This window comes from Sturnira hondurensis, unplaced genomic scaffold (assembly GCF_014824575.4).
Source record: "Sturnira hondurensis isolate 20B ecotype Veracruz unplaced genomic scaffold, ASM1482457v3 Scaffold0010428, whole genome shotgun sequence".
In the NCBI taxonomy this organism is placed as follows: domain Eukaryota; kingdom Metazoa; phylum Chordata; class Mammalia; order Chiroptera; family Phyllostomidae; genus Sturnira; species Sturnira hondurensis.
In genome coordinates, this window is record NW_028083059.1 from 3,792,773 (window position 1) to 3,807,501 (window position 14,729).

Sequence of the window (14,729 nt, forward strand, 5' to 3'; positions counted from 1 at the left end):
AGGTGAGCTTGAATGTAATGCATTTGAATTGTCCTGAAATGATCCCATCTACCCCCATCTGTGGAAAAAGTGTCTTCCATGAAACTGGTCCCTGGTACCCAAAAGGTTGGGGACAGCTGCTATAAAACAATTGGCCTGTCATTTTTAAAAGTGTCTAGAACCTGAAATTCAAGGAAGGGCTGAGGAATGGTCCTCAATAAAAGGAGAATAAGGATACAGGACAGCTAAATGCAACTTGTGATTCAGAACTGGGTTATTTTCCTGCAAAGGACATTATTGGGACAATTGGTGAAACTTAACCAGGTCTGAGCATTGGGTGGTGCTGTTGGGTCAAGGCTGACTCCCTGAAATTGATGACTGTATTGTAATTAATTAATGTAGGAAAATGTTCTTGTTGGTAGGGAATATACACTAAGGGATTTAGGGTTGATGGGACAACAGGTCAGCATCTTACTCTCAAATGGTTCAGGGGTAAAAACTCATTTGTACAATAATGTCCTTGTGCCATACTTCTAACTTTTCTCTGTAGTTTTTTTAAATACAAAAATTATTGCTAAAAACCTCAATAGTAATTGTATTAGTTGTTTCAGATTTAGACCAACAAACCACTATTTTAAGAAATATTTTTCACCAACATTCTTTAGAATTGCTGGCATAGGGGGCAATAAAAAGCAGAGGGCTTTTCAAGTTGTTGTGGTTATGGCTTTGAAATTTTCAGCAGGCAATGCCTCTTCTTATTGGCTACCCCTCAGTGGGGTCAGTCCTCGATTTACCCTGATTACAGTGGCAGATCCTGCTAACAACTTTGCCAGACTGTGATACCAGAATCCCTCACACAAGGTTGAGACATGAAACACTGGGGCATTGACCCAAAAGGCCACTGCGGGCAGTGTTAGGCTATTACACTGTCCACACAGGGCAAAGTGTCTGTCCATCCAACCCACAACTCATTTCACCAAGGGAAAAATAATTCAAAACATCCCTCGTGCTCTTTTAGAGCCAAAGCTCTTATAGAGCCAAATGTGGCAAAGATGCCTTTTACTTAGCTCCTCATTAGGGCAGGACTTTTTTTTTTTTTTTGCATATTGATATTCTTTGTTTAATTTAATTTAATTTTTAAAAATTGTTTCATAACATCTGTACCCATTTTCCCCCTTTATTCCCCCCTGCCCTACCCAACCTCACTTCCCACATTCAATCCTCCCTGCATTGTCTTTGTCTTATATATGTTCCTTGACAACCCTTCCCCTTCTTTCCTCCATTATCCCCCTACCCGCTCTCTGGGCACCATCAGTTTATTCTTTATTTCCATGTCTCTGGTTCTATCTTGCTTGCTTGTTTGTTTTGTTGGTTAGGTTCCACTTATTGGTGAGATCATATGGTATTTGTCTTTCAATGGCTGGCTTATTTCACTTAGAATAATATTCTGTAGTTCCATCCACACTCTCACAAAAGGTAGGAGCTCCTTCTTTCTTTCTACTGCATAGTTTTCCATTGTGTAAGTGTCCCACAGTTCTTTGATCCACTCATTTACTGACAGGCATGTAGGCTGATTCCAGAACTTGGCTATTGTAAATAACACTGCTATGAACATTGGGGTTCTTTTGAATTGGTGTTTCAGGGTTCTTAGGGTATAATTCCAGTGGTGGAATTGCCAGAACAAAAGGCAATTTCATTTTTAGTTTCTTTAGGAAATCCCATATTGTTTTCCACAGTGGCTGGGCAAGTCTGCATTCCCACCAACAGTTCAGTAGGATTCTCTTTTCTCCACAACCTCATCAGCACTTGTCATTTCTTGATTTGTTTATGATGGCCATTCTGACCAGTGTGAGGTGGTATCTCATTCCAGTTTTAATTTGTATCTTTTGGATGGCTAGTGATGCTGAGCATCCTTTCATATATCTCTGGACCCTCTGTATGTCCTCCTTGGAGAGGTGTCTGTTCAGGGCCTTTGCCCATTTTTAAATCAGGTTGTTTGTCTTCTTGGTGTGGAGTAGTGTGAGTTCTTCATATATTTTGGAGATCAAACTCTTGTCTGAAGTATCATTTGTAATTTCATTTGTAATAAAGTATTCTTTTGTACAGTTGGTTCCCTTTCACTTTGTTGGTGTTTTCTTTAGCCATGCAGAAGCTTTTTACAAATGAAGTATCATTTGTAATTTCATTTGTAATAAAGTATTCTTTTGTACAGTTGGTTCCCTTTCACTTTGTTGGTGTTTTCTTTAGCCATGCAGAAGTTTTTTAACTTGATGTAGTCCCATTTGTTTATTCTTACCTTTAAGTCCCTAACTCTAGGGGACATATCAGTGAAAATATTGTTGTGTGGAATATCTGAAATTTTCCTGCCTATGTTCTCCTCTAGGGCTTGTATGGTGTCATGACTTATAGTTAAGTCTTTTATCCATTTTGAGTTTATTTTCCTGTATGGTATAATTTGGTTGAGTTTCATTTTTTTGCGTATATCTGTCCAGATCTCTCAACACCATCTGTTGAAGAGGCTATTTTTTACTCCATTTTATACTCCTGCCCCTGCTATCAAATATTAATTGACTATAGAGTCATGGGTTCATTTCTAGACTCTCTGGTCTGTTCCAATGATCTACGTGTCTGTTCTTATACCAGTGCCAAGCTGTTCTGATTACAGTAGACTTGTAATATAGTTTGATGTCAGGTATTATGATCCTTCCTACTTTGTTCTTCTTTCTCAAAATTGCTGTGGCTATTCAGGGTCATTCATGGTTCCATATAAATTTTGAGATGTTTGTTCTATACCTATGAAATATGTCATTGATATTTTAATAGGGACTGCATTGAATCTATAAATTGGTTTGGGTAGTATAAACATTTGATGGTGTCAATTTTTCCAATCCATGAACATGATATATGCTTCCATTTATTTATATCTTCCTTAATTTCTTTCTTCAGTTTTGTGTAGTTTTCTGAGTACAGGTGTTTTACCTCCTTGGTTAGGTTTATTCCTAGGTATTTTATTTCTCTTGTTTCTATAGCAAATTGAATTTTTTTTCCTGATTTCTGTTTCTGATATTTTGTTGTTGGTGTACAAAAATACTTTCAATTTCTGAGTATTGACTTTGTATCCTGCTGTTTTGCCAAACTCACTTATTAGATCAAATAGTTTTTTGGTGGAGTCTATAGGGTATATGTATACTATCATGTCATCTACAAACAATCCCCATTTTACTTCCTCCTTTCCAATTTGGTTACCTTTTAATTCTTTTTCTTGTCTGATCACTGTGGCTAGAACTTCCAATACTATGTTGAACAGAAGTGGTAAAAGTGGACACATTTTTCTTCTTTCTGATCTTAGTGGGAAAACTTTTATTTTTTGCCCATTGAGTATGATATTGGCTGTAGGTCTCTCATATATGGCCTTTATTATGTTGAGGGATGCTCCCTCTATTCCCACTTTGCTGAGTGTTTTTATCATAAATGGGTGCTGAACCTTATCAAATGATTTTTTTCACATCTATTGATATGATCATATGATTTTTGTCTTTCCTTTTGTTTATGTGAGGTATTAGGTTTATTTATTTGCAAATATTGCACCATCCTTGCATCCCTGGAATGAATCCCACTTGATCATGCTGTATGATCTTTTTAATGTATGGCTGGATCTGGTTTACCAATATTTTCTTGAGGATTTTAGCATCTATGGTCTTCAGCGATATTGGCCTATAGTTTTCTTTCTTGCTGTGTCTTTATCTGGTTTTGGGATTAGGATGATGCTGGCCTCATAAAAAGTGTTTGAGAGTCTTCCCTCTTCTTGGATTTTTTGTAATAGTTTGAGAAGGATAACCTTAACTCTTCCTTAAATGTTTTTGTAAAATTCTCCTGTGAAAGCATCTGGTCCAGGGCTTTTGTGTCCTGGGAGCTTTTAGGTCATTGCTTCGATTTCACCAGCTGTTATTGGTCTGTTCAGGCTTTTTGCTTCTTCTTAATTCAGTTTTGGAAGATTATATATTTCTAAAAATTTGTCCATTTCACCCAGGTTTTCAAATTTCTTTGCATATAGTTCTCTGTAGTAATTTCTTATCATTCTTTTCTTATAATTTCTGTGATATCAGATGTAATTTCTCCTCTTTCATTTCTGATTTTATTTATTTGGGTCTGCTCTCTTTTTTGCTTGATGGGTCTGGTTAAAGGCTTGATGATTTTCTTTATCTTTTCAAAGAATCAGCACCTGGATTTATTGACCCTTTAGATTGGTTTCCTAGTTTCTATGTCATTTAATTCTGCTCTGATCTTGATTATTTCCTTTCTTCTACTCACTCTGGGCTTTGTTGTTGTTCCTCCAGTTTTTGTAGATGTGGGTTTAGGTTGTTTATTTGAAATGTTTCTATCTTTTTTAGGTAGGCCTCTATCACTACAAACTTCCTTCTCAGGACTGCCTTTGCTGTGTCCTATAGGTTTTAGACTATTGTGTGTTCATTTTCATTTGTTTCCAGGAACTTTTTCATTTCTTACTTGATCTCATTCTTAACCCATTCATCGTTTAACAGCATGCTATTCAGTGTCTATGAATTTGAATGTTTTTGAGTTTTTCCCTTGAGGTAGGTTTCTAGTTTTAAGCCCTTGTGGTCTGAGAAAATGTTTTATATGATTTCACTTTTCTTGAATTTGCTGAGGCTTGTTTTGTGTCCTATCATGTCATCTATCTTTGAAAATGTTTCATGTGTATTTTAAAAGAATGTGTATTTTGCTTCTTTGGGGCGAAAGCTTCTCTATATATCATTTAAATCCATTTGATCTAGAACATTGTTCAATGCCACAATATTCTAGTTGATAATTTGGAAGATCTAACCATTGTTGAGAGTGGAGTGCTAAATCCCCTACTGTAAGTGAGTTGTCTTTCTTGAAGTCTTCCAAGATTTTCCTTATATATTTGGGTGCTCCTATGTTGGGTGCATGTATATTTACAATGTTTATGTCTTCTTGATGGATTCTTCCCTTGAGTATTATGAAGTGTCCTTCTGGGTCTCTTTTCATGGCCTTTGTCTTGAAACCTGTTTTAGGGTCCTTCTGATCAGGGTGTTTCAAAGGCTGTCCAACTACCTTGAATGTATATTTCTAATCATAACCAAGCACCCCTAGGGTGTGGATTATCATGAACCAGACCACATACCTGCTCACTTCATTTTAAAGTCAGTGATGAGGTCTCCCAGCATGTGCACAGAGCAGACAGAGCGGCAGCATTCATCCTGTGGACCATACATGATGTGTGCTTGCACCTGACATCTGTGCCATGTGCATGTGCAGTCAGCATCACTCAACCCAAACATAGTAGATTGTACTTTTCTCCTTCATGGAAGCACTTTGTAGTTGAGAAAGAGATCTTGCCAACAAAATCAGTCCGCTCTTGCCCAGTTTTGGGAAGGGAGGTGCAGATAGGGAGGTGGATCAGTAAGTTGCTGTCATTGGCTCATCCCCTTCTGGTGGCCTGGGAAACAAACCAGGATAGGAACAGGGTGGCGTGCCCATGCAAGGGGATATTGCATGGTTACTGTGCAGCCTCGGGCCCCTGACAGGAAACCTATACTGTCTCTGTGACTGTCCAGTTAGAACAGCCTTCAACCTGGTGCCTCCCATGTCTCATCTCAGCTCCCAAAAGTGCATAGGTCTCAAGCCCTGACTGGTAGAGGAGTCGCCAAGGACCTTGTGAAAAGTTTACATCCTGGGCTACTGCCCAGGGGCTCTGACCCACCCAGGATGAGAATGGAAAAGTGCCTGCTGAACAAACACCCAATATTTTTGATGCTTGTGGTCCCTGGACTCCTCACAGGAGCCGTGCTCTCGTGGCAGGGCCATGGGGCTGGAGGTCAGAAAGATCAATTTTGCCTTCACGGCTCTTTGCGTACCAGGTGACCTTGGGTTTCCCCTCAGTGCTCATGGTGGTAGAAGGAAAGAACCTTCACAAACTGTGAGGCTCCTCCAACACAAGAGGGTTTTGTCCCCATTATGATGCCCTTCCTGTTGGGTGTTCAGGCCTTTTGGTACCTCCTCCCCAGTTTTTACAAAGATGCTGTTCTATCTCCAGCCTTCAACACAGACAGGTGTGAGAAACTACAGAAGGAGAAGGAGGAGCTGGAGAGGAGGTTTGAGGACGAGGTGAGGAAGTTGGGCTGGCAGCAGCAGGCCGAGCTCCAGGACCTGCAGGGCCGGCTGCAGCTGCAGTTCCAGGAGGAATTGACACGCCTCCAGGAGGAGCACAGTGGCCAGCTGCTGCGGATCCAGCGTCAGCATCAGGAGCAGGTCAGTGTGGGCCCTGCACTCTACCTCTGCTATTGGGGCGTGCAGGGGGAAAGTGGTGGGGAGCAGTGCCAGAAGTCCTGTTTCTAGGTGAGCTTCTTGTAAAATTCCCTCTCCAACCTCATTTCTTTCTTCTGTTGCCCCCTTTCCTCCCCTCCAGCTCCTCTGACTTCCCTCTCCTTGTCCTCCTAGCATGCTCTCATTCCCTGCCTGGAATGCTCTCCCTCTAGACACTTCATGGCTCCCTCTCTCCCTCCCTCCCAGACTTTTCTCAAAAGTCGCTTTGTTGGGGAGGCTTTTCCTCATCTCAAATCACAGCTTCTCCCCCTACCACATACACACTCTTCGTGTTCCCCTTCCTGCAATGGTTTTTCCTCAACATCTGCCACTATCCAACATATTAAAATTTTTACTTTTGTATCCTATTTATCACTGCATATTTCATGAAGGAGGTGACGATAAGGCAAACATATGTTTAGTACTTGATCACCAGGTGCTGCTGTTAACCCTGTACATGTACTAACTCATTTAATCCTCACAATCACCCTGCAAGGTGTGTATCACTGAGGTGTGTATCCCCAATTACATGAGACAAAACTGAAACCCAAAGGTTAAGTAACTTGTGAGAATTCCCAGAGCTGCTCATGGGGAAACCAGAGTTGGACACAATCTCCTGCAGAGCCATGCTCTTAAGCATGGAGTTGGAGTTGTCTCCAGGCTTACACTAGAATTTTGGTACCTGAGTGTAGCTGGTGATAGTAGTCCCTCAGTCTGTATTTGCTGAATGAAAGCATGAATGGCACTAGCTAACCCAGCAGTCTTACTAGAGAGAGAATTCATTTGGAAGAAGTTAAGAATAATCACCAGGGAGCCTGTCAGGTGACAGTGGGTAAGAGCCAAAGGTGACTCTGCTTTCATGAAAATTAGTTCTGTTCTTTTCTCCTTTTTAAAAGTCCCCACGGTCTGTTGCTCTAGCACACAACTTCTAAGCACTGTATTGTTTCTCGTGGTCTGCTTATGATATTTCTAAGGGAAGCTGGCCTTTGCAAAGGGCCCTCTAAATCTCCCACTAGTGCTGGGTGGCCCTTCACTATTGTGAACATTTGGGCTGCCCTCCTCGGAGTGCTTCCAAATAGATGCCCTGGATGGTAATGGTCCCCAGAGTCTTATGAATCTGAGGGGGGGACAAGGGAGAATTTCAGAGTAAATAATAAAAACTGTTGTGGTAATGAAAAATCTCTTATCTGATTCATTTTATTTTATTAAGCATCTTCTTTTCTAGAAACCTATGGAAACCAGATATACTTGCCTGCTTGAGGTTGTTCACACTTAGAGACCAGGAAACAGATGAAGTTACAGCTAAAGTTACCACTGGTGCTAATGTCGGAAACTGAACCTGCAGCATCTTGCCTCCTAAGCTCAAGGAAGAGCAGGAGAATGTGCTTTGAGGGACCCTCTGAGTGAAGGCTCCCGTGTGGGTACCATGTATGGAAACCACAGAGCTGAGGCCACTGCTGGGCAGAGCCTTCCACCAGTGGGGTGCGGCTGGGGCAGGATGCCCCCTCAGCGTTGTCAGTACAGAAGCACAGCTGGGAGATGAGTGTTCACCCACCTTTAAGTTGGGGCACAGCAGCATTGAAGGAAAGAAGGCTCTGAAGTTGAGAATGAGTTACAGGAGCCATTTATGCATAGTTAAAAGAGGGCTATGGCTTATGAGGGTTCTGAGTTCTGATCTTCTTGGTCCTTTGATATCTGAAGTGATTCATCTATTTATCCATTCACCTATGCCAAGGACATTTAGGGAATGCTCGTTGTACAGAAGGCACTGTGTTAGGGTCCTGCAAGGGATACCAAGATTTATAAACCATAGGCTTGCTTGGGCCATGCCTCAGGTGACAGCCAGGGGAGGTTCTGAGAAAGTGCTCAAGAAACTATGGTACTGAGTTAGAAGCACAGATACGTGTTTAGGGATTGAGAGTTTATGTCTCACTGTGAGGATAGGGAACACTCTGTGTTAGAAATAACATCTGAGTGCTTTAGGTCTGAGTAAACCTTGCCTATAGATAGATACCCACTGGTTTGGGGGGTGGGTGATTTAAATCTGTGGATTACTCAGGCCCCTGATTTTGCTCCTGCTGCTGAGCATTGGCTGATGGCCTGAGGCAGAGGGCATAAGGTGATGAGGGAGAAAAGGCAGGGTATAGCAGCTTCAGCTTAATTTCCAGTAGAATCAGTGCTCATCTGCTTAGTGCAGGCGGAGGCTCAAGTGCAGGGCTGCAATGGAGACTGGCATGGTCTTCGGACTCTCCACACTTGGGTTTCCTTCACAGGGACGATTGCACGTGGCAACACTGACTTTATGGATAGTGACATCTCTGTCAGAAGTAATGCTCTGTGAGCTTAAAAGTCAACTTAACCAGCTGGCCTCCCCTCACCTCACATGCCTGTCCCCCACACACCGGCAGGGCAGGCTTTACTCAGGTTGGCAGCTCCCACACTGTGGGTGACCTGACTATGGTTCAGGGTCTCCCTCCTGAAAAATACAGCCATTCGTCCACCCGGAGGGACAAAGACTGTCTCCCTCTGCCCACACATGGAAATCACTTGGGACTCTTGTGGCAAAACACCCCTTCTCATTCTTACCCCACACTAATTGAATCAGAATTGTTAACAGGGCCAAGCATTGGGCCTAGAACTGCAGTGTCCCCTGACTCAGAGCCTTGCTCTTCAGTCCTGGGGAATGAGCAGGAGGCGTGGCCTGGCCCTCTGGCCTTTTGAAGTACTTTTAAAGATAGAATCTGACTTATATTTCAAGAGTATAACTATAAAATGTTTAATCAGAACTGGCACTCATGCCATAAGTGACTTTGCATTCATAGGAGCCAAATTGCCAGAGCCTCCCCATTTCAAAGCACACAAAACAGATTCTCACCATAAACACACAGGCTTTCCCCTTTTTGCTCAAACACAGCGCCTTCCAGTTCTCTCTAGGCTGCCTTTGGCTGTTCCCCAAAGATACTCAGCCCCAGAGCCTGACATTCAGTGATTGGACTTGTGTCCTTAGACCCCATTCCTCCAAGACCCTTTGGCCTTGTCTTCCTAGCCCCGTGGTTTCTGCTCAGTAAAGTCTGAGCAGAGGTACCTCCCCCTCCAAGGGCAGCACTGGTCCTCCTTGGGCACTTACATTTGCTTTGTCTCATATTCAGAGGATCTTTCTTTCCTTCCTGAAGGAAGTCACCCTTTCAGACTAACTGGCAGGCTCTGTGTCCCACCCTTCATCAGAAAGCAGAGGCCACAGTTCATCGCCTCACCTTCCTGTTGCAGCTACTTAGTCCTCCTGCAAAACTGGCCCACAGCCACCGCTGACAGAAACCACACTCTCTCTAACCAAACAGAACAAGTCCTGGGGACACTCAGTCTCCCAGCACCAGAGCACTGCCCCCCCCCCCCACACACACACCACTGCCTATCACGGCCCACAGTCTCAGTCCTCTGGGAGGAGGCACTGTGGGAAGGTGGGGGCCCTGGTGAACACCTGCCTGCTCTGTGTGGTGGGCTGTGGAGGGGGCAGAAGGTACATCCTGGAATGCAACGAAGTGGGACTGGGTGCTCTGGGACACCTGGCTGCTCACTCTGGGCAGACAGATACCCAAGCCATTGTGAGCAGGCATGGAGGGGAGGGAAAGTGCAGTCAGTGAGAGAGCCCTGCAGAGAGTAAACACGGGTGGCTCCATCGATCCCACCTGAGGGGGGCAAGTGGGCATTTAAACTGGTTTGGGTTGAATGAGTAAAGCTGAGAGGATATAAAGCACATGCATCTTCATTCTAAATGTAAGTCATTTCTCAGTGAATTGCCAAAGCCTCAGATAGTTGCATTTTGCAGACAGCTGAGTGAAGGAAGCCCACAGCTGTATCTTACCCATCTGAGAGGGTGGCCTTCCCACCTTTTGCTCTGCTGTTGCTGAGGCCAGCTGAACCAGAAGGCCCAGTGGGAATGGAGCCTGCTGCAGAACAGCTGCTTCTCCATTGATGGGGGCTGTAGGGCACAGTGGCAGACTCCTCCATGGCACGGCCCACACGTCTGTCTTCCTGAGGGAGGAGGTGGGAGGCTAGTCCAGCAGTGGTAGAAAGGGGCCCCAAGAAAAGGATGCTTCACCCAGCCTAAGTTGGCCCTGGCCTGACAACGAATCAAATGATCTGGTTGGTGTTTCCCTTCAGTCAGCTTGTCTGGATCCCCTCAAATGCCTGCAGAAGGTTTCAGGGTCTCCTGGGGCTGAGAGTGCCCCCTGCTGCTCAGAGTGTGAGGTTGTGATCAGGAAAGAGGCCAAGGGAGGAGTAGTCCTGGGGATCGAAACTATGTGTGACAAGAAAGAGGATAAATAGTAGACAGCCCCTTTCCCATAGTAGAAACATTCTTTAAAAACCACAAAGCTGTATAGAGACTTTACCAACTGAAGAGCAAGGCTTCTTGGGCCCCAATCATGGCTCTTTGGCTGGCATTGGTTTCCTTATAGCATACAGCCTTTCAGAGTTAGGGGATCAGTGTTTCACTCATAAGACCACCTCTGAGGGGCTGTCACAGACAGAGCAAATCCTTCCACCATGCTTAATACCTTGGGCACGGTATTGTGCCACCACTAAATCAAAGACCTGCCTCCCAACAAACCAGAAAGCTGTATGTTCAAGCTCCAGACGTGATGTAGTGCTGCCAGCCAGGGCGTCTTCACCACCAGGGACCCGTGAGACTCTCCTGGAACATGGCAATTGGTGTAAGAGCCTAGCAAATTAGAATCACACCAAGGATTGACCAAAGACTTTTCTTTAGCCTGAACTGGGTAACAGGCATCCATGTACTGTGAGAGTGCCCTACAGACAGGGCACTCTCGGCTCAACTGATATCAGTAATGAAGCAGAAAAAAAATATATAGTTTTGTTTTTTAAAATCCGTGATTTATTTTTTAAGAGGCTGAAATGCCTCAAAGATTCTACAAAAACCTCATACAAACAGGAATTGGACAGTTATATACCAAATGGAGCCTTAAGTAAAACATTGTTTAATCCAGAATGGCCAGTAAATAAAAGTGAATCGCTACATTTGAAATTTGTGATGCAGCTTTCCTAACACTGTGGAGTTCATTGTTGGTTTTGCCAGTGATATTTTTGTTTTCATGCATGAAGTTCTCACTTATCTTAGGAGAGAAAAGTTAGGCAAAATTTTCCTTCAATTACAGTATCCAGAATGAAAATCTACCCCATTTTAAAATAAAAATACTCTATGCATTAACTCCACGAGTGAGCTTCCTTGCCTTCAGAGAGCTCTTCCTCTTCAAATGAAAGGTCAGTCCCAAGAAACAAAAGACCCCTAAGCAGTGGCTGAATATTACCACCTGGAAGCAATATGTTTTAACTGGTCCACCAAGCAGCTTAGTGACCTGGACACATTTCCTGTTACTGTGCTTTTCCAAATGACAGGTTTGGAAACATGAGTAAGCCTACCCACAATTTGAAATAGACACAATAAAATTAACCAGAATATTGCAAATAGGAAGGAAAAGTATTATTTTGCAACACTTTGGTTTTGTGTGGGGGCTGCATTACAATGTACAAGAGCATTTTTTTTTTTGCGATGGTCACTGACAAAGAGTTTGGAAAACATTGTTCTGGTTTGCTGGTGTAGAAGGAGGTCTTTGTATATAATTATTCCTTTAAGTCATACATTTGAAGTTAAAGCAATAACTATAACAACAAAACAACAAGAAGAGTACACATGGTGAGGGCTGGGGTGGAGACCAGGAAGGATGAAAATAAAAAATCCTGGATTGACTGTGCTACTTGTGATTAAACTACTGGAAATGGCCTACAGCCGGACACACAGTAGCTCTGGCCATGGGGAACACACAACAGCCCCAACCAGGGTCACATTGCTGGGCAGGTAGCCCATGTTGCAAGCAGATGGCTAGGAAGCAGGTGCAATGAGCACACAGGTCTGCCACTTCCTTGACCTTGGTGAGAAGCTCCTAAGCACTAGGCATGGCCTTGCTGGGAAGACAGCAGGGGTGTGTTTGAAGGGGCTTTGCCTTTGGAGTAAGAAAGACCTGGGCCAACTGCTGGCTCTGCCCCTTACTAGGCCTTGGGTGAAATGTTTCAGACCTCTCTAAACCTCAGTTTCCTGTAAGATGGGCATGGATATTTATTTTAGAGTGTTGCTGTGAGGGTTAAATGGTGTAGCTGACAGCAGGTAGCTCGGTAACTGTTCCTTCCCATTTATCTTGTGCACTGGGCTTCCACCTGCCACTGGGAAACAGACAGGCAATCTAGAAGGGAGGTCCTTCTTCTTTTCCTTATCACCCTACAGAGCAATTGGTATGAGGGGAAGGAATGGGAGTGGGGAGTGGATGGTCCAAAGTCAGGCCCAGGATGGTAAAGAGGGAGCTCAGGCAGCCACCCCACACTGGGATAACCTGACGCCAGGGGCTGCCACATCACCACCAAATCCTGGCTCTCCTGCCTTGGCACATGGATGAGGGCAGTTGTCATCTCTAGAATGACTTGTCCTTGACATTTTGTACCACTGAGCTTTCTACTGGTTGGATTTCATCTCTGTTCTCCAAGCAGTGAGGATACCACTGCCACTCATCCCAGCTCTGCATAGCCATAACTGTGGCTCTTCCACAGGTAGAAGATATCACCAACAGCCACGAGGCTGCCCTCCTAGAGATGGAAAATAACCACACAGTGGCCATCACAATCCTGCAGGATGACCATGACCACAAAGTTCAAGGTAGCTACCATCTTAGATGTGTGCGGCCAGCAGGGGTGGGCCCTAGGAGCACCTTCTGCTCTCTGTTCCACTTTCCTGTCGCCCTTCCTGTCCCTCCCGGTGCGTCCTCTGTGTTGCTTGCTGTGAACAGGAAGGATGGAGAGCCAGGATCCCGGTGGCGCTTCTTTCCTCTGAGGCAGTTACTCTCGGCCTAGCCTGCATGTCGGAACCTGTGACGCTGCAACAGGAGGCCAGTGACAGCCTACGGCCCACTCCAGGGCTCCCATGCAGCTGCACAGGAAGATTTTATAAAGCTCCGAAGTCTAATGGGTAGCCATGCTTGAGAACCACTATTCTAAAGTCAGCATGGAAGCTGGGCTTTGTCTTGGCCTTATTAAAGTGAATGTCGGTCCCCAGGGGGTATACCCTCCACCCTTCCCACACTCAGAGTGCTGCCCAGATCAGAGCAGCACCACACTGAACCTGGGTGCCCACCTTAAGTTCACAGGCCACATTCACCAAGGGCTGAAGTGGTCTCTGGATCTTTCTTTTTATATTTTTGACAACTTTAATTATGCTTGGGTACTTAGGGTTCTATGCAGGTTATAGCAACAATAGCAACATTTACTAAATACTACTAAGATTTTGGATTTGTGAAGGAAGTTTTTACAGTTTTAACATGCATTTATTCTACATACACAACTTATTTTTCAGTTTTTTTCTCCTCTCATTTTTCCCTCAGCCAGAAATTTAACAATAGGTTAGTAACTTAAAATTAATAAATTTAAAGATTTTAAGAATTAACATCAGTGTTTTATTATTTTTAAATGCTCTCTGTGGACGCAGAGTGCACTGTGCAGTAACCAGTCCTTGGACGGAGCCTCCCGGGAGCCCCAGCCCTGCCCCCTGGGAGCATTAGCGTGGGGAAAACATCCTGTGGAGCATTTCCCGCGAGGGTTCGAGTTCCCCAGTGTAGGTGTTTTCACATCTTTGCCGCGAGCATTCTTGCCACACACATTTTCACACATAATTAATTGGCTGTAAGGTAATTTTGCTGTTAAAAGAAAAAGATGAAATCACAACAAATAGAGGGAAATTTAAAAAGACAATGAAACATGAAGAAAATGAATAACAAAATTAAGACTTTATTTAGAATGTGTATAATTCATGATAATATATATGTATATTATATATATACATATATAATAGTAGCAAAAAATTCATTATTATGGTCAGCACATTATCATCCTCAATGGCTATTACAGCTAATCGCTTGGACAGAGACAGGTACACAGAAGACTACATGGTTTTACGCTAACAAAATCAGCACAAACTTTTTTTTCAAATGTAAATTTCAGCTAAAATAACTATTTCTTAGAGAGCTTCACCATCATGAGTTCAAAGTTTTGGATCAATGGAAACCACGGAGATTTTCTGAACCGTGGCCCTGAGCAGCCAGAATGATAATTGTGGGTCTCTAGTGCTCTCCCGTGCAAAGCACCTGTGGCTCAGGCTGATTAATGAGATCTTCCCTCCCTCTGTGGGAGGGGAAGGAGAAAGAGACTTCCCATGGATCACACAGTTGTTTTACCATGAGAACTTGGAGATTTGGTGAGGACTGTGGTTGGAGACTCTGACTCTGCCAGGATGGTGGGAAAGCAGGGTGTAGAAATGAATGTGTGTGTGTGTGTGTGTGTGTGTG

The 14,729-nt window shown here is 43.8% G+C and overlaps 1 protein-coding gene across 2 annotated transcripts in view; it reads left to right on the forward strand.

Moving 5' to 3' along the window:
- MTUS2 (microtubule associated scaffold protein 2) overlaps positions 1-14,729 on the forward strand; it is a 642,868-nt gene that overhangs the window by 612,892 nt on the left and 15,247 nt on the right. For both annotated transcript variants that reach the window (XM_037058899.1, XM_037058901.1), the window contains 2 exons: positions 6,056-6,270; positions 12,943-13,048. In XM_037058899.1, coding sequence (XP_036914794.1) covers positions 6,056-6,270; positions 12,943-13,048 — 321 coding nt within the window. The remainder of the gene's footprint in view (positions 1-6,055; positions 6,271-12,942; positions 13,049-14,729) is intronic.